The following is a 20,500-nucleotide window of genomic DNA, read 5'->3' on the forward strand; positions in this document are numbered from 1 at the left end:
TCCTAACTATTACTATAATTTCCCAGAGCAGAATTTCAGTGACATTCACAATACATAGAAATCTTATTGCACCCCAGTTGACTTGAGTGGAGTGTCAGTGGTTACCCAGTTACTGAGAATTGAGTTACAGGCCAAAAACAAAATGCAGGTCCATAAACTGTACAGGAATTTGAGAGTGAACTCTATTTAGATCTTATTTCGATAACGCACACTGTGTGGGTTACATTTACTTCTGATGTACAATCAGGCAATGCCATCAGTTACTTTCCGCGCATGCGCGCGTTGAATTACGCGAACAGACGAGATAATAATCGCTGATATGTCAAATATATCAACCGGAACTTTCGTATACGATTCCACTGCCTATTTGGCGCCTTTCTTGTATATGCTTAGAAACCTCACGAAAATGTTCGTTATAGGTGTGTGTATGAAATTGTTAATTTCGTGTGCAGACATGGATGAGCTATCGATCATTAAGGCGTACTGCATTAATGCCGGTTAATGGTCGATCAAGCATTCATCATGTTACTACTGTTTCAAGTACAACTATGGCGCGGTATATTAAATCATGCTCAAAAATGACGCTCGTGTTTCCATTGACATCGCGCGATTTTCGAAATTAAAAGAATCGTATTAGCTGGGCTATTTCGTTACGAGTTATACTCGGAAGTTTAAATATGGCGGATAGCGGCTGAATTGTTTGCAGTGTGCAAATTACAATTTCGGCAAAATTGGTTGTGTTACTATCATGTACGAATATCCGACAGACAGTACAATTACGAGTTCATCGCAGGTAATAACGTATTTTCTGTGCATGCTTTATTTGAAATTACTGAGTAGGTCTTCGCATTTTATGCAGTGAATCATTAACAGTAATCCGCCCCTATAATAGCATAGCCCCTTCTTTGCTCCGCGTTACCGGTGAAATACTGGATCGAGAAGTTCGGCGAACAATGATAATAATGACTGAACAGTTTTGAAATTTCCGTTCTACATTTCTAATACGTGAAAACAGATCCTGGCAGTTTATGACACGTAAATTCTCCAGAAAATGAGGGTGTAGATTATAAATTGTAGGCATTCTTATTACTCTAAATAGTTTTGGGAAAAATGACTTAATACGTGTTATAATACTTGCTTCATTGGAATTTAAAGACGATTGTATTTGAATTATTTAAGTTGTTGCAGAAACTCGTGTCCTTACCCTATTTGAATATTGAAGTTCATGTTGATAACGGTTGATGTTTAAACTTAATTTAATTTTGCAGATGTACGATTAAATTTCGAAAAGCAGACCTCTAGATATTTTCGTCAAGAAACGCGACATTGTAGGGTCTGATTGGTGACTCCTGTGCTTGTCCTGGCAGATTTTGCGTGTCGTTGAATATATGTGCCCCGTGCCGGTTAATGCAATAATACCAGTAGTCGAAGGGAACATAAAGTAAAAATAATAGGTAATTCTATCAGATATTTGTGTTTTCTTTTCGATTGCACGGAGTTAAAATGGGGGACTCACCGCACAAAATATTTAACATACATGTGGTTTATTCATTTTTTGCATGACTATAAGGCACTTGTAACAATAGAAAATTTTGGTATTGGTAGCAAATAGGATCTTTTAGTTTTAACAGCAAATAAATGAAGATAAACATCAAAACTTCTGAACAAATTTTGTGCTAAAATTATTGGTGGCCATGAAATATAAAAATTACCAAAGCCCACAATAGCTGTCTTGACATACAAAGATGTAAACAACACATGATAGTACATTCACAGATTATAAGGCATATAAATGATTTAAATGTATGATATAAACTTACATAGTTGAAACATGGAATAAGGAAATAAATGTGTGACATGCCATTTATAGGCAAATGTCCATGTATTCACTCACTGAATAAAAACAACACTGTAGATAAAACTGTAAAGATGTTTAAGGGCTACATGGGGCAATAGCTTTTATTTTTCCAGGGAGTGTATGAAAAAGTTTGAACTGATGTGGAGTAGAAGTGCAGTTACAGTGTACCTTGCTCATCCGCTACTTCCAGCTATTGGCAGTTTGTTTCTGTCAGTTGCAACCAATTGGATGCTAACTAATGTGAATAGAAAAATCTGAAGGTGCTGGCAGACTGACCTGTAGCAAAGCCTGAGGCCCATTTTTCACTGGAATGTGACTATGCCATTGGAAGCCGGCAAAACGTGATGAATGATGGGAAGCAAACATGAAGGATCTTGTGTTGGCTATTGGCAGAAAATCAGGATAAAAGGTACATATTGGCCCCCTTGCATTTTTCAATATGTAGTCGACATAAACATTAGGCGGTGCTACCAGTCAGTTATTTACCACAGCCTTTATTTGGCTTTCACATTCTTTGGCTTGCCAACTCACAACCAAATTGTCACTTCTCAAGCTAAACTAGAACTCGGGCTGCACTACAGGATAGTCTGTCACAACAACCAAGATATCAAGGTGGGGGGGAGGGGGGCTAGAGGGTCCACCACCAATGTTCATTTTTAGTTTTCTATGGTTCATAAATAAAATTAGCTGATTTTTGTTCCATTAGGTTAGACTTTTATCACAGGTTGAATTTTTGGCGAAATCAGAAATCAGACGTACAAGTAGGTTGTTGCAATAATGTCTGTATATCTCGGGCTGTACTACACATCAATCAATTACAGCAATCATATTTTGTGTTAAGATGTATTAGCTTCAACAACTCACAGCAAAATTATCGCATTCCAACCTAATGTGGGCCTTGGGCTTCACTACAGATTAGTCTGTCAGTACAAGTAGTTTTCTTCTAAGCCACAACGAAATTTTTACAGTCCAGCCTAACATAATCCTCAGTCTGACAGGTCATCTAGATTTCTTCCTGCTCTCCACAACAAAAACAAATCAATTTGCATATTCTGCCGGAAGAAAACATTAGATCTAGTGCTTCTTCTTAGCTACTGTGTGCTCTCTCCCAGTTACTGATAACCAACGGAAACAAATTGCCAACATCAGCATGCAACATAAGAGCCTGATGCACCATAAGTGTACTGTAGCCCTATGTGGAATGGAACTTTCTGACACATTATGATATTGGTATGAAAGTTTTTTGTTGAATCTTGCGTTGTTGTTCCTCTGCAGATTTCTGTGGCTGTCTGCTGCATTTTTTTTTTTAACACAAAATAGTTTCATTTAAATGCATGGTAGTGGAAGTATTTAACTGCTGACACAGCATGTAATGAATCCATTATTTTTTCCAATTATTGTAAGGGCCTTTTTTATACTTTAAATATACTGAAGGCTGCTGTAGAGTTTCCCCAGACTTTTAGTGTAAGTGTGATTGAATATAAACATAGTAAACACTCTTGACCAGAAAGTGAATTAAATTTCAGGGAGGAGAAATAAAAACTTGGAGGTTTGCCGATTTCACTGCAATTGTGTAAGAGACAGCCGGGAGTGGTTGAGTGGAATGGGTTGAGTCTTGAAAAAAGGTTATAATATGAACACCAACAAAAGTAAAACTAGGGTAAGGTCAAATTACTGATAGAGCAATTTTCATATTCCATCTATTTTGGGTACTACCTCGCGAAACATTTCTGAAAGAGACGAATTTGTTGACATCAGATGTAAATATAAGTGTTAGGAAATCTTTCCTGAAGGTATTTGTATGGACCTTAGCCTTGTAATGGGGAAATACGGAAGCGTGCGATCCCGCCCGTCTGCTTTGACCCATGACATCACAAATATGGCGGAAACGACCATAAACCACAATTCCAATATGGCGCATATAAAGTCGTTACGTACACATTATGAGGACGAAAATACATCGAAAAACACACACACACATTCCACAAAGGGCCTAACGATACTAATGGGACAAGCGCAGGAAATAGGGGTTTTTTGGGTGGGGACAAACGAAATATAAACAAATTTAGACACCCACCCCCATACAAAACCACGCAAAACGACGAAAAACTCCCCAAATACCAGTAAACACAATATCATCTGGAATCGGACACCTCCCTTGACCTATATAGCTCAATAGCAGCTCCCGATCCCATAAATTAGGACCTAACAGTTCCCTTGGCATATATAGCTGAAAAACATCTCCTGATACCAATACCAACAGTCACAGCCACACACTGGGATCAAACACTTCCATTGACCTGTTATCCTTACGACATCTCCACGGCTCGAGACGCCGGAGCTTTAGGTAAGCCTCATTTCTTCACGACATACTGAACACTTCATGACTTCAGCCAAAACTCCGAATAGTTGAAGAAATTTTACTAGAGACAACGCACTGTCCCTCATCATATCAGACAACCGAAAACTGTTGACCCTGTCAGTCATATCCATAGCTACCAAAGACAAAAAAAGCAATTTACCAAAATTCACACATGATGCCACACTCACAAACTAAACCGAAAACATCACCTAACACACCACTAGAGAGCACCACCAATTGTTTCAAAACGACGCCTACAAACACCCACTCTCACAAACTAAATTCCGCCCCGAGGTGACGTCACACAGCACAACAGCCCTACGTCACGGGTCAAAGCCAACGGCTGGAACCGGACACTTCAGTCGACCCTGTACTGGAGTGAAACATGGACAGTTTTCAAACATGGTATTATAGAAGACCTCATCATCAGATGGGTTGATTAAATAATTAATGAGGTGATACTGAATGAAATTGGAGAAAAAAAAAGAAGTTGTTGCACAACATGGCAAAAATGATGATCAGCTGATAGAGGTCAGATCCTGAGGCATCAATCAAGGAATCAATTTGGCACACGGGGGGGAGTCAGAAACTGTTGAAGGAGACAGGATTGACTACAGTAAGCACTTTTCAAATGGATGTAGGCTGCAGTAGTTATGCAGAGGTGGAGATGCTGGTACAAGCTACAGTAGTACAGAGAGCTCTGTCAGACAAGTTTTCAGCAAAAAGACCAATATAACAAGCACTGTTAACAGTGTCCTTGTTGGTACATTACTTCAGGACATGAACCACATCATGCTCTGGACTTAATTTACCTTTAACGTGCTCAGTGTGCCATACACCTGGGAATTTTGTTTTTGGGCTACTGTGCATGACCATACATAAGGGTCTCCATACGAGTCGAAATTTTGGAATTTTCAATTATTTATTTATTTATTATTTTTGCACTGATCTTAATCTACAGAATTTCCCCTTTCCAATCTTGTATAATACATGTATATTATTGTCTTATTTTGGTTTATTGATTCGTTTAAACAAAACAAGGTGGGCATGACCACGTTCCAAGAATGTGGGCAGTTGAAGAAGGAAAGATACGTCAATTACTTTCGTGTTGGGGATTGAAAAGGTTTCAAAGCAGCTGAGGAAGAGAAGCCGTGTTAGAAAAATGTAACTAAAACTAAACTAGAGTGCTTGACCATACTGTTCACTCAGGCTGTGGCTTATCAAATGCCAGTGTGGTTGTCATACAGTCATACAAACATTGTGCAGCACTAGACTTGCACCTGGTGGCCAAAATTGGAAGTATTTTTTTTTCCCAGCATAAATTGGTTCCACATTTACATCTAAATGTATACTCTGAACCACCCATGAAGTGCATGGCAGAGGATATGTCCCATTGTACCTATTATTGGGGTATCTCCCTGTTCCATTCACATATGAAGTGCAGGAAGAATAATTGAATGCCTTTGTGTGTGCTGTAATTATTCTAATCTTGTCCTCACTATCCATATGTCAGTGCATGCATGGAGGGTTGTAGTATATTTCTAGAGTCATAGTTATAGCTTGTTCTTGAAACATTGTTAATAGACTTTCTTGCGATAGTTTACATCTAGCTTGTAGAGTCTTCTAGTTAAGTTCCTTCAGTATCTTAGTGACATTCTCCCTACGTTCCTTCAGTATCTTAGTTACATTCTCCCTGGGATCAAACAAACCTGTGACCATTTGTGCTGCCCATCTCAGTATACATTCAGTATCCCATCTTAGTCATATTTGGTACAGGTCCCACACACATGAGCAATACTCTAGAACTAGTTACAAGAGTGATTTGTAAACAATCTCCTTTGTAGAGTGGTTGCAATTCCTCAGTATCCTACCTGTAAACCGAAGTCTGCCACCAACTGCTTTACTTACGACTGTGTGTATGTGATCATTTCATATCATTACAAAGTGTTACTCCCTGGTTTTTGTATAAGTTAGCTGATTTCAGCAGTGGTTCATTGATCTTCTGCTATGCAGCATACCTACCAAGTTTCTCTGCCACACAATAATTACAGTCCACACTGGTCCATTGAGTAGGTGAGCTTCATTTATAACCAGCTGGTACAATTTTGTGCCCAGAGAGAAAATGCTGTTTTTAATTTTTTGTTTTTTGTTTTTCCGTGACAAATTTAAGTCCAAACTGGCTCTTGTCCTATGATTAGGTATAGTTTGTCCGTTGCAGCAAGAATACCCAGATTATTAAATAGTTCTTTATATTGTGCCTGCCTACTCCTTTGGTTATTTTCTTGAGATGTATGGTAGATGAACTCACTTGATGCAGTAAGGATACCCAGATTCTTAATAGTTCTTTACATTGAGCCTGCGTACTACTTTTTGTTATTTTCTTGCGGCCCTTTTCTGTGAATACAGTGACCTTGGTTTTGTGCCCTTGTTTGCCGGAAAAGAAATCTTAATATTTTGTTATCCTTTAGATTTAATATGCTGTTAAAACATCTCTATGGGCTATGTCCGCTGATTTTGTCTGTATGAATCCATGCTGAGGTCCAGATAAGTTATTATTCTTCTCTGTAAATAATATCAGTTTTTTACATAATTTCTTATAAAACCTGTGAAACTCTTGATGAAATGATGATCGCACTAGCTTTGTTCATGTTGTCTTCCCTCCCTCCCTTTTTCCCCCCAACCCCATCTAGTACATGTAAATGACTTTGGATGTTTTCAATGACCTAGGAAAAGTATTCGATTGGAGTGAGAGGAGTCACAAGTATGTCAGTGGTATTATTGCAATATACATACATTTCTTCAGAATTGTCACTTATATCATGAATTTCACCTAGATAATGGTTTTTCAGTTCTTTCATAGCTTTCATGGCCTTGTCCCTAGAGACAAGATTAATAAACATCATCCTATAAAATGTTACTGTTTATAATTTAGTAGCTGCAGCTTTACCTTAAAATGGTGATTTACCAAATCTTCCACAATACCTGTAGAGAATTTATTAAATAGGTTTATCACTGCTATATGTACATACATACTCCACAAGCCACCATATGATGGATGGTAGAGGGTACCTAACACCATTGCTCATCATCCTCTTTCCTGTTCTACTCACAAATGGAGATAGGAAAAACGACTGTCTCTATGCCTCCATATCAATCCTAATTTCTTGTACCGCATATTCGCAGTCCTTAAGCAAAATGTATGTTGGTGAGAGTAGAATGATTGTGCAGTCAGCTGCAGATGACGGTTCTCTAAATTTTCCCAATACTGTTTCACAAAAAGAACGTCTTCTTCACTCCAAGTGTTACCATTTGGGTTCTTGCAGATGTCTGTAATACTCGCGTGTTAATTGAACCTCCCAGCAACAAGTCTGGCAGCACATCTCTGAATTTCTGTCCCCATACCGATTAGGTTCCTTTCAGATTACGTTGATACAATAGCTCCCTACTTAGCAATCATATACAACCGCTCGCTCACAGTGATAAACCTATTTAATAAATTCTCTACAGGTATTGTGGAAGATTATGTTGATACAATAGCTCCCTACTTAGCAATCATATACAACCGCTCGCTCACCGATAGATCTGTACCTGCGGATTGGAAAATTGCACAGGTCATACCAGTGTTTAAGAAGGGTAGTAGCAGAAATCCATCGAACTATAGACTTACATAATTGACGTCGGTTTGCAGTAGGGTTTTGAAGCATATACTGTATTCAAACATTATGAATCACCACGAAGGGAACAATCTATTGATACGTACTCAGTATGATTTCAGAAAACATCATTCTTGTGCAACGCAGGCTAGCTCTTTATTCTCACGAAGTAATGGCCGCTATCGACAGGGGATCTCACGTTGTTTCCGTATTTATAGATTTCTGGAAAGCTTTTGACCCCGTTCTTCACAGGCGACTTCTAATCAAGCTGCGGGCCTATGGGGTATCGTCTCAGTTGTGCGACTGGATTCGTGACTGCCTGTCAGGAAGGTCACAGTTCATAGTAATAGATGGCAAATCATTTAGTAAAACTGAAGTGATATCAGGTGTTCCCTAGGGAAGTGTCCTGGGACCTCTGCTGTTCCTGATCTATATAAATGACCTGAGTGACAATCTGAGCAGTTTTCTCAGGTTGTTCGCAGATGATGCTGTAATTTACCGTCTAGTAAGGTCATCCGAAGACCAGTATCAGTTGCAAAGCGATTTAGAAAAGATTGCTGTATGGTGTGGCAGGTGGCAGTTGACGCTAAATAACGAAAAGTGTGAGGTGATCCACACAAGTTCCAAAAGAAATCCGTCGGAATTCGATTACTCGATAAATAGTACAATTCCCAAGGCTGTCAATTCAACTAAGTACCTGGGTGTTAAAATTACGAACAACTTCAGTTGGAAGGATCACATAGATAATATTGTGGGGAAGGCGAGCCAAAGGTTGCGTTTCATTGGCAGGAAACTTAGAAGATGCAACAAGTCCACTAAAGAGACAGCTTACACTACACTCGTTCATCCTCTGTTAGAATAATGCTGCGTGGTGTGGGATCCTTACGAGGTGGGATTGACGGAGGACATCGAAAGGGTGCAAAAAAGGGCAGCTCGTTTTGTATGATCACGTAATAGGGGAGAGAGTGTGGCAGATATGATACGCGAGTTGGGATGGAAGTAATTACAGCAAAGACGTTTTTTATCGTGGAGAGACCTTTTTACGAAATTTCAGTCACCAACTTTCTCTTCCGAATGTGAAAATATTTTGTTGAGCCCAACCTACATAGGTAGGAATGATCATCAAAATAAAATAAGAGAAATCAGAGCTCGAACAGAAAGGTTTAGGTGTTCGTTTTTCTCCGCGCGCTGTTTGGGAGTGGAAGGGTAGGGAGATAGTATGATTGTGGTTCGATGAACCCTCTGCCAAGCACTTAAATGTGAATTGCAGAGTAATCATGTAGATGTAGATCTTTCTTTATTCCCACTTGGTGGGGATTGCAAACACTCCAGCAGTAATCAAGAATGGGTCGCACAACTGGTCTGTCTTTATAAATGAGCAGCACTTTTCTAGAATCCTTCGATAAGCCAAAGTCAACCATCTGTCTTCCCTACAACTAACCTTATGTACTCATTTGCAACATTATGTTTAGATTTTTATCGACATTGCTGTGTCCAGTAATACACCGCTAATAGTGTATTCAAGTGAAGTAGGATTGTTTTTCCTACTTATCTGCATTAACTTATATGTTTCCACATTTGGAGCAAGCTGTCATTATAAGTCTAATAGAAGTTCTGTCCAAGATGCCCTGTATCCTCTTACAGTCACTCAGTGACAAGATATCCACATCTGTGAAGTGCGTGCCAGAGGGTATATCCCATTGTACCAGTTATTGGGGCTTATTCCCATTCCATGCATGTGTGGGGTATGGGAAAAATTATTGTTTACATCCCTCAGTGTGTTCTGTAATTAATTTAAGTTTGTCCTAACAATCCCTATGAGAGCGGTATGCAGAGGATTGAAGTATATTGCTAGAGTCATCATTTAAAGTTGGCTTGTGAAACTTTGTCAGTAGACTTTCTCAGGATAGTTTTCCTATCTTCAGGAGTCTCCCAGTTCAATTCCTTCAGTATCCCTAAAACACTTTCCTGCAGACCAAACAAACCTGTGAGCATTTGCACTACCCTGCTCTGTATATGTTCAATATCCCCTGTTAGTACTATTTGGCTTGGGTCCCGCATACTTGAGCAATATCCTAGAATGAGTCATACAAATGTTTTGTAAGCAATTTCCTTTGGAGACTGACTGCACTTCTCCAGTATTCTACCCATAAACTGGTCCGCCACCTGCTTTACCCACAACTGAGCCCAGGTATTACTATGAGTTGGCCGATTCCCACTGTGACTTATTGATGTTATAGTCATAGGATTATATGTTTCTTCATTTTGTGAAATGTACAGTTTTATATTTTTGAATGCCTAAAGCAAACTGGCAAACAGTGCATTGCTTTGAAATCTTGTCGAGGTCTGACTGAACATTTGTACAGCTTCATTGAGACTGTTCTTTGCTGTGGGTAACTGTATCATCTGTAAAAAGTCTGAGGTTACTATTAATGTTGTAGTTAAGATCATTAATGTACAGCATGAACAGTAAGTGGCCCAACACACTTCCCTGGGGCACACCTGATGAAGGATCTGTGATATATTACCGGTAGAAGAGGGGCTAACTCAGCCGCAAATTCAGTATAGAATCTAATGGAGATTACATCAGGCCGTGGAGCTTTGTTCGGTTTTAAAGATTTCAGCTGTTTCTCAACACCACTGCCACTATCTTATTGTACACTACAGTGTTGTCTGCAAACAGTGGCAGACCACTGCTCACCCTATCTATGAGATCCTTCATGTACACAGGGGGCCCCCTTTGTCTTCACAAGTTCAAATGAATTTTTGCCTGAAAACAAAATTTAAAAAAAATGAATAAGTGGCAATCAGTAAGTTATGCAACACAGCTCTTTTCTGGAAGCAGGTTGGTTTTATTTAGGATTCCAATACACCATATTATTCCCCACTCTTTTGGCTACAAAATCTTGTTTTTAAACATAATCTCCATTGGATGTGATGGCTTTGTGCCAACTTACTGGGAGGGCCTCTATGCCTCCACTCTACCACTCTACTGGTTTATGTCTGAGCCAATGTTTTCCTGCATCCATAACCTCTCCATCATCTATGTACTGCTTCTCATGAAGTGCATCCTTCATTGGACCAAACAGATGTAAGCCAGAAGATGAGAGATCTGGACTGTAGAGTGGTGATGAAGAATAGTGAACTTTTGTATGCTCCTCTCGGATGTGCAGTCCTTTGTGAGGCCTTGTGTTGTCATGGAGAGGAAGTAGTTCATGTGCATTTTTGTGATATATGTATTCTCGAATCAGAAACATACAAATTTACAGTAGCCAAACACACCAATAAATATGTACATATATATATACACAAATTTTATTTATATTACATGTGCCCAGTACTTTGCAACCTCCAAGGCATTTGGAGTGGCTTGCAGGAGATCAGTCTTCTTGCAGGATGTAGGACACAAAAGGCACTGGAGCATGTGGCTTGTGGTTTGTTCTTGTCCACAATCACAGGATGTATCTTCTGCTATGAAGCCCCATCTCTTCAGGTTGTCTCTGGATTGTCCAACTCCTGATCGTAATCTGTTTAATGATTTCCACACCGGCCAGCTCTTGTTGTGTCCAGGTGGTAGTTCTTCAGCTTCTGGCGTCTGCAGGTGAGGCATCGACTTCTTCCATAACTCCAGCCATGCCTTCTCTGGTGAAATGGTGAGCTCCTCGGATGTTCTTAGGAAGCTCTTTCACGATCTCAGCTGTTGCTGTGGTGGATTATGTCCGTGCAGTGGATGGACACTGTCCTGTTCCACTTTCAGTCCCTCCTTTTTGGCACCCACTGTTCTGCGTATCCATGATGACGAACACACATAAGTTGTTTCTTCAATTTCTGAGGGTAGCACAATATGCTTTAGAGTTGATAGTTGCACCGCAAGGGAGGACGTCAAGCAGAATAAACCCTTCACATCGCCATAAATTTACTGTCCGAGATTGTGGCTTTGAACTTCTTCTAATGGGTAGAGGTGGTGTGGCACCACTTTTTGAATTCCTGTTTTGTTTGCTGTTTGAAGTGATGAACCCATGTTTCATTGCCTGTGATGACATTCAACAAAAAATTGTCACGATCGGCCTCATAACACACAAGCAAATCTGCACAGATGGTGTTTCAATGCTCTTTGTGGTCTTCTGTTAATCGGTGAGGAACTGAGCGGCCCTCACCTGTGTATCCCAACTGGTGGTCAAGTGCGTTAGCACTACCAACAGAGATGTCCAGGTGTGTAGTGACGTGTTTGTGATCTGTCCACAAGTTCCAACATTGCAGGAGTCAGAGCTGTGTGCAACTGGCTGGTACGCGAGATGTATGACAAGTTTGTGCGACCTTGTTGCAATCACAACCTGCGCCTCACCTGAAAACTCATCTTGCTTTTGTTTACTGCCAGCTCTCCGGAGACATTCTTCAATATCTACAGTGCTCTGGTTTTCCACCAAAAAAGCCTCTATGACAGATCTCTGCTTTGAGCACACCTCTTTTACAGATGGCATTTTTAAGGCTGTGTATAGTGCCACCACCTATTGGAACAATAGGAGCTGAAGCAGGAATATTCCACTGATAACGAATTCTGCATTTTTTTGTAACTGATATTGGCTGAAAAAAAAATTGTTGCATTATTTATTGAACACCTCTTGTATCTTGAGCAAATGTTGTTTAATTACCTGGGGGACTTAAACAAGCATCATTACGTTTTTTAAAACTTCGTTCCTTATCATGATATGAATGGTGTCTTTTTTTTAAATAGCGTATTGTATTTTTTATTCAGTAATTCACTTGCTTTCCTCAAGACCTATTCAAAACCATATCACAGTTTACCATTCACGTAAACAGGACTTTTTAAAAACATAAGTTATAATTTACTTTGATTCTCCCACTCATCACAAAGAGCAGATACCCAGGATAATGTAAGTCACCCACTTGCTAGTGTTGCCAGTAAAGAGATGGAAACACAAGGAACATGCACAGTGGTTGTTCAGCCAACCATCTTCTGTTGTATTATTGTTTGAGTACAATGTACACCAACAAACAGAAGATAGAAACACTACATTGTGTTTAATAGTACTGCAGATACCTGTGTTGTAAATAAGAAAACATTATTGCAGTTACTGGTCTGCTAACTTATACTCCCTACGGATAAGTACCATTACTACCTTTCCTTGGTTGGTGTACATTGTACTCACACAAATCTTGAACTGAGTATGGTTGACTGGATGACCTCTGTGCATTTTCTGTACATTTGTATTTGCTTACTGTCTTTTACATCAAGTAAATGAGTTAAGTAACCTTTGGCATCTGCACTGTGTGCTAATAAACGAGAGCCAGTCAACTTTGTGTTATTTTTCTGGCGTCATGTTTACGTGAATGATACACTTCAGTATTGCCCGATTCAATTTGACTAAGGCAGCAGAGGATCAAACAGGTAACAGACAAGACCTAGCAGAAATCCTTGGATAAAACGGGAGAGATTGAATGTAACTGATGAAGGGGAGAAATAGAAAAATCACTGCAAATAAAGCAGGCAAAAGGGAAAAGAAATGTATAAAAAATGAAACTTTTTTTGTGTCACCAGTCTTCTGACTGGTTGGATGCAGCCCACCACGAATTCTTCTCCTGTGCCAGAGCAACACTTGCAACCTACATCCTCAATTATTTTCTGGATGTATTCCAATCTCTGTCTTCCTCTACAGTTTTTGCCCTCTGTAGCTGTCTGTAGGACCATGGAAGTCATTTCTTGCTGTCTTAACATATGTCCATTCGTCCTGTCCCTTCTCCTTGTAATTGTTTTCCACATATCCCTTTCCTCTCCGATTCTGTGCAGAACCTCCTTAATCAGACTTACCTGTCCACCTAATTTTCAGCATTTGTCTGTAGCACCACATCGCAAATGCTTCATTTCTATTTCGTTCCAGTTTTCACACAGTCCATGAAAGTCAAAGTAGGTATGTTATCCACTGGTATATAAATGATTTAACCACTGATGCTTCTAACAATGAAAGCTCCAAAACAAATGAATTGGAAATCATTCTGTCAGAATGTGCAAATACTAAAGTTGTTTGTTTAAATGAGCTCTGGTTTACTGAGGACACAGTTAAAATTCTAAACAGAATAGGGAACTTCAGATTAGCAAGTAGCTTTTGCGGAAGAAACAAGTCATGTGAAGGCTCATGTACTTCTACGTAGTGATATAAATTATGAGACCAGAAACTGTTTTAATTATTTGAATGAAGAATGTGTGTTCGAGAGTTGTTGTGTAGAAATAGTGGACTCACTAGCAAATGTTATAATAATCTCAGTATAAAGAATTTCAGGGATGTCAACAACAGAACTATTCTTATCCAAGCTTCAAATTATGCTTGAAGACCTTTGTAGAGAAAAAAAAAGAAGTTGTTATAGCTGCTGATTTTAATATTGATATCACATGTGATAGTAGCCATGCTTCAAGATTCACTGACTTAGTAAAGAAATATGGTTTCAAATTGAATTTCTTTTAAACTATTAGAGACAATGGGCAATCAGCAACATGCATTGACAATGTTTTAACTAATTATGTACATGAAGATATGTATAAATTTTGTCTGGATCTAGGTATTTCAGATCATCGTGTATTGTTCATTGAGCTGCCACAGACAGATGAACATTTAATGTCTGAGAACCCATATGAGCAGGAATTTTAGCAAAGAAAACTTGCTAAAATTTAATGAGAAGCTAAGAGAGAAAAAATGCCCTTTTGATTTTTGTAACTCAAGTGATGAAAACTTTGTGAAATTTCTAAATAGTTTTCTTGGAGACTTTAATGAAACATTTCCAACTAGACTCTGCAGCAAAAAAATAACAAATACACTAAAGTGGATTACCATGGAATAAAAATTTCAAGTGTAAGGAAAAGCCAACTGCACAGAGAACTGAAATATAATAAAAATATTGATTTCATTAAATATGTTAGACTGTATGAAAACACATTTAAAAGAGTTATCCAGGCAGCAAAACAACTGGCAAATAACAGGATAATATTAAATCATAAAAATAAGACAAAGCCTGTGTGGTCAGTCATTAAATCTGCGTTAGGTGTTAAAACCTGTAACCAATAAATTCCAAAAATTGACATTGAAGGAAACACTATTGTAAATCCAACTCAAATACCAGAGTACTTTAATGAATTCTTTATAAATGTAGCAAAGTCTGATGTAGACGTAACAGATTATCACAACAAAGTAAATCCCTTTGGCCTTGGCGAAAACTCTAAAAGCTTTACAAAAATCTCGAAAGTTTCTGTGGAGGATGTAGAAAATGCTATTCTAACATTAAGAAACAAAAATCTGCAGGTTGGGATGGAATACCCACCAAAGTTATCAAAGTGGTACACAATAGAATTGCAAACCCACTACCTCAGACAATACATCAATGTTTTGAAGAGGGCTGTTTCCCAGAGGTACTGAAATATGCTGAAGTCAAACCACTCTTCAAAAAGGGATCAAGGGAGATCATGGGGAATTATCATCCTATCTCGATTCTCCCAGTCCTATCAAAAATATTTGAAAAACTTGCTGTTGCACAAATCTAAAACTTCATTGCAAAATATTCTGTTATTTTAAACAATCAATTTGATTTTCAGGAGGGGAAATACCATTGATGTAGTTAACAATTTCATTGAGAAATATAGTACATCATTAGACAAGAAAATAAGGTGGCAGGAGTTTTCTGCGACCTCACAAAGGCGTTTGGTTCCGTAAACCATGTATTGCTTTTTTTTACAAACTTGAAAAGCATGGCATTAGCGGCAGTGCCCTACAATGGCTTAAATCCTACTTATCCAACAGAAAACAGAGAGTTAGCATTTCTTCAAATGGCACGTATTATTTTCTGACTGGAAAAAATTATCTCAGGGTGTTCCACAAGGCTCCATATTAGGTCCGGTCCTATTTCTCTTTTATGTTAATGACTTACCATTAAATATCAGCTCCCATCAGTTCTGTTTGCAGATGATAGTTTTGTCTTAGATGAAGATCAGGACTCGGAAAAAATTCCCAAATCTGTGATCAGTACTCTCAGTACCTTAGAAACTTGGTTTCAGCTAAATGGGTTGAATCTAAACATATCTAAGACTCACATGATGCAGTTCAAAACCAAACAGTCAAAATGTGAGCAGATTAAGATTGTACACAACAACCAAGGTATAGAAGAAGTTGACTCAGTCAAATTCTTAGGTTTAAAGTAAATAAAAATTTGAGCTGGCAGGCACTCATTGAAAACCTGGCAAACAAACTGAGGAGCTTTGCATTTGCAATGCAAATATTATCCACTGCAACTGACGTGGGCACATGAAAAGTAGCATATAAAAGCTACTTTGAATCCATTATTAGGTATGGTATAGTTTTTTGGGGTAACTCAACAAACATACTGCCGATACTAAAAATACAGAAAAAAATCATACGAAATATGTGCACTACAAATCGTAAAGAACCGTGTCGACTATTATTTAGAAAATTTAAAATATTAACTCTGCCATCCTTATACATGTATGAGATTATTATATTTTTGTACATCAGACTTGAATAATTTGAGGAAAAACATTTTGTCCATTCACATGATACCAGGAACAAAGAAAATTTTATGCTCCTCAGGCTGTATGCCCAGGGACCCCAATACATGGGAATTAAAATTTGTAATATATTAAAAAGGAACAAGTTGATGCAGATGAATTTAGGTTCACTTAAAAGAAAGCTATATGAGGTACTTACACTGAAGTGTTATTACTCAGTGGATGAACTCATGTGGGACAAACTGGAAATTTACACGTTCCAAGAAATATCCTTATAGTGTTGTTATTTATTATAGTGCTATTATTTATTAATGTAAAAATCATCTACATCTACATGACTACTCTGCAATTCACATTTAAGTGCTTGGCAGAGGGTTCATCGAACCACAATCATACTATTTCTCTACCCTTCCACTCCCAAACAGCGCGCAGGAAAAACGAACAGCTAAACCTTTCTGTTTGAGCTCTGATTTCTTTTATTTTATTTTGATGATCATTCCTACCTATGTAGGTTGGGCTCAACAAAATATTTTCGCATTCGGAAGAGAAAGTTGGTGACTGAAATTTCATAAAAAGGTCTTGCCGCGACGAAAAACGTCTTTGCTGTAATGACTTCCATCCCAACTCGCATACCATATCTGCCACACTCTCTCCCCTATTACATGATAATACAAAACGAGCTGCCCTTTTTTGCACCCTTTCGATGTCCTCCGTCAATCCCACCTGGTAAGGATCCCACACCATGCAGCAATATTCTTACAGAGGATGAACGAGTGTAGTGTAAGCTGTCTCTTTAGTGGACTTGTTGCACCTTCTAAGTGTCCTGCCAATGAAATGCAACCTTTGGCTCGCCTTCCCCACAATATTATCTATGTGGTCCTTCCAAATGAAGTTGTTCGTAATTGTAACACCCAGGTACTTAGTTGAATCGACAGCCTTGGGAATTGTACTATTTATCGAGTAATCGAATTCCAACGGATTTCTTTTGGAACTCGTGTGGATCACCTCACACTTTTCGTTATTTAGTGTCAACTGACACCTGCCACACCATACAGCAATCTTTTCTAAATCGCTTTGCAACTGATACTGGTCTTCAGATGACCTTACTAGACGGTAAATTACAGCATCATCTGCGAACAACCTAAGAGAACTGCTCAGATTGTCACCCAGGTCATTTATATAGATCAGGAACAGCAGAGGTCCCAGGACGCATCCCTGGGGAACACCTGATATCACTTCAGTTTTACTCGATGATTTGCCATCTGCGAATTTCCTGACAGGAAATCACGAATCCAGTCGCACAACTGAGATGATACCCCATAGGTCCGCAGCTTGATTAGAAGTCGCTTGTGAGGAACGGTGTCAAAAGCTTTCCGGAAATCTATAAATACGGAATCAACTTGAGATCCCCTGTCGATAGCGGCCATTACTTCTTGCGAATAAAGAGCTAATTGTTTTATAAATTTTTGACATGTCTCCTGTATGCAAACCAAATGGATTGCAAATGTACGCCATGCGATGAATAAAACACAATTCAACATAATTCAGTTCAACTACCATAGAATGCTGTGCTCCAAATGTACATTCTCAGAAATTCCTTCGTCAAATTAAGCCCTATATTTGATTCTTGTAGGCTTCTCTTGGCCAGGAATGCCCTTTTTCCAGTGCTAGTCTGCTTTTGATGTCCTCCTTGCTCTGTGTGTCATTGGTTATTTTGATGCCTATTCCTTAACTTCATCTCCTTCATGACCATCAGTCCTGATTTTAATTTTCTTGCTATTCTCATTTCTGCTACTTCTCATTACTTTCATCTTTCTTAAATTTACTCTTAGTCCATATTCTTTACTGTTCATTCCATTCAGCAGTTCATGTAATCCTCCTTCACTTTCACTCAGGACAGCAATGTCATCAGTGAATCTATCATTGATATCCTTTCACATTAGGTTTTAATTCCACTCTTGAACCTTTCGTCTCTTTCCATCGTTGCTTGTTCAATGTACAGAATGAACAGTGGAGATGAAATTTTATATCCCCATCTTACACTCTTTTTAATCAGAGTACTTCGTTCTTAGTTGTCTACTCTCATTATTCTCTCTTGGCTCTTATACATATTGTATATTACACGTCTCTCCCTACAGCTAAACCCTATTTTTCTGAGACTGTTAAATGTCTTGCACAATTTTACATTGTCAAACACTTTTTCCAGGTTGACAAATCCTACAAACTTGTCTTGATTTTTCTTTAGTCTTGCTTCAATTATCAATCGCAATGTCAGGATTGCCTCTCTGGTGCCTTTACCTTTCCTAAAGCTGAACTAATCATCATCTAACACATTCTCAGTTGTCTTTCCCATTCTTCTGTATAGAATTCCTGTCAGAAACTTGGATGCATGAGCTGGTCAGTTGGTTGTGCGATAATTCCTGTGCTTGTCATCTCTTGCAGGTTTCGGAATTGTGTGGATGATATTATTCTGAAAGTCAGATGGTATGTCACAGACTCATACGTTCTTCTCATCAACATGAATAGTCTTATTGTTACTATGTACCCCAAGGTTTTTAGAAATTCTGATGGAGTGTTATCTGTCCCTTCTGCCTTATTTGATCTTAAGTCTTCCTAAGCTCTTTTAAATTCCTATTATGGTACTGGATCCCCTATCTCATCTAAATTGGCTCTCATTTCTTATGCTATCACATCAGACAAATCTTCCTCCTCATAGAGGCCTTCAATGTACTCTTTCCACCTATCCACTCCCTTCTCTGCATTTAACAGCTTGGTTGTGTTGACTTTCCTATGTGCAGAGTCAGTCCTTCCGACAATCATTTCTTTTTTGATTTCTTCACATTTCCCATGCAGCCATTTCGTCTTACAAGGGAGGCCATGACATTGAGACACATATTTATTTCAAACTTTGTAGACCTTTAGTAGGCCATTAAAACAACATAACGTGCAAGTAATGAGGTGGGCTACTCCGGCAATTCCGAGAAAATTGCAAGAGAAGTCTTACATGTCTGTTATGTGGCTTATGTATCCGTGAGAAGATACTGGACGTAAGAGGTCATTGTGGTCAAGTGGTTAGCGTTCGTGCTGTGCAAGAAACATGGGGACAAAGCAACGGTTCAAATCCAGCAAACACTTTTTAATCTATATTGTTTTCATCACTGGTCCCTTTATTTAATGTATATGACATCTGGGAGGTAATGTAATTTAAAAAAACCACGTGCATTTTTATAAAGTTGTAGTGAATTTCATATGTCATTTGACTATTTAATATTTGTAATTAAATTTTCAAGAACAAGGGACAGTCTTGGAATACCCAAGTCAAACCGTGATAAATTATGATGCAAATGACATTATTTACAATCAGTATTATAGTATGTCACACAAGAGTAAAGTACAATTACTCCTCAGATGTGCTCTCGACATCACACGTTGAGGATGGTTTCTGTGGTACAGACTTGGAAAATGGAAACTGAAAGTTCGTGTATATAAACATGGCTTTTTGAATTGTGTTACCTCTTAAACGCCATGTAAATTAAATAATACAACCAATGGTGGAAAATAATTAAGTTTGAGCAGGCATCGAATCGTCGCCTGATAGACGTTCATTGTACGCAGCTCGAACACAAATGGCTTGACCACCATGAACTCTTAACTCCTGTCTCCTATGCACAGACACATAAACCGTGTAATAGATGTGTAAAACTTCTCTTGCGATTTTCTCGGAATTGCCAGAGTGCATCTTACTGCAACAGTACGTTGTTTTGGCCTACTAAAGGTGTACAAAGTTTGAAGTAAATCTGTGATCCCAATGCTGTGGCCTCACCTTGTTAGCTTCCCTGCACTTTCTATTTATTTCATTCCTCAGCGACTTTTATTTCTGTATTACTGAATTTCCCTGAACATTTTTGTGTATTGTTGTTTCATCAATCAAATGAAGTATTTCTTCTGTCACCCATGATTTCCTTGCAGTTACTTTCTTTGTACCTACGTCCATCTTCCCAACTTCTGTGATCGTTCTTTTTAGAGATGTCCATTGCGCTTCAACTGTACCCCATACTGAGCTATTCCTTATTGCTGTATCTATAGTTTAGAGAACT

General features: G+C 38.6%; 1 protein-coding gene across 1 annotated transcript in view; it reads left to right on the plus strand.

Annotated features, from left to right (window-relative positions):
- Positions 1-317: 317 nt before the first annotated feature.
- The window catches only part of LOC126295160 (zinc finger protein 664-like), a 175,940-nt gene continuing 155,757 nt past the window's right edge, over positions 318-20,500 (plus strand). Inside the window, exon 1 of the mRNA XM_049987456.1 lies at positions 318-793. Within this exon, the coding sequence (XP_049843413.1) occupies positions 749-793 (45 nt within the window). The 5' untranslated portion in view covers positions 318-748. The remainder of the gene's footprint in view (positions 794-20,500) is intronic.

This window comes from Schistocerca gregaria, chromosome 11 (genome assembly GCF_023897955.1).
Source record: "Schistocerca gregaria isolate iqSchGreg1 chromosome 11, iqSchGreg1.2, whole genome shotgun sequence".
In the NCBI taxonomy this organism is placed as follows: domain Eukaryota; kingdom Metazoa; phylum Arthropoda; class Insecta; order Orthoptera; family Acrididae; genus Schistocerca; species Schistocerca gregaria.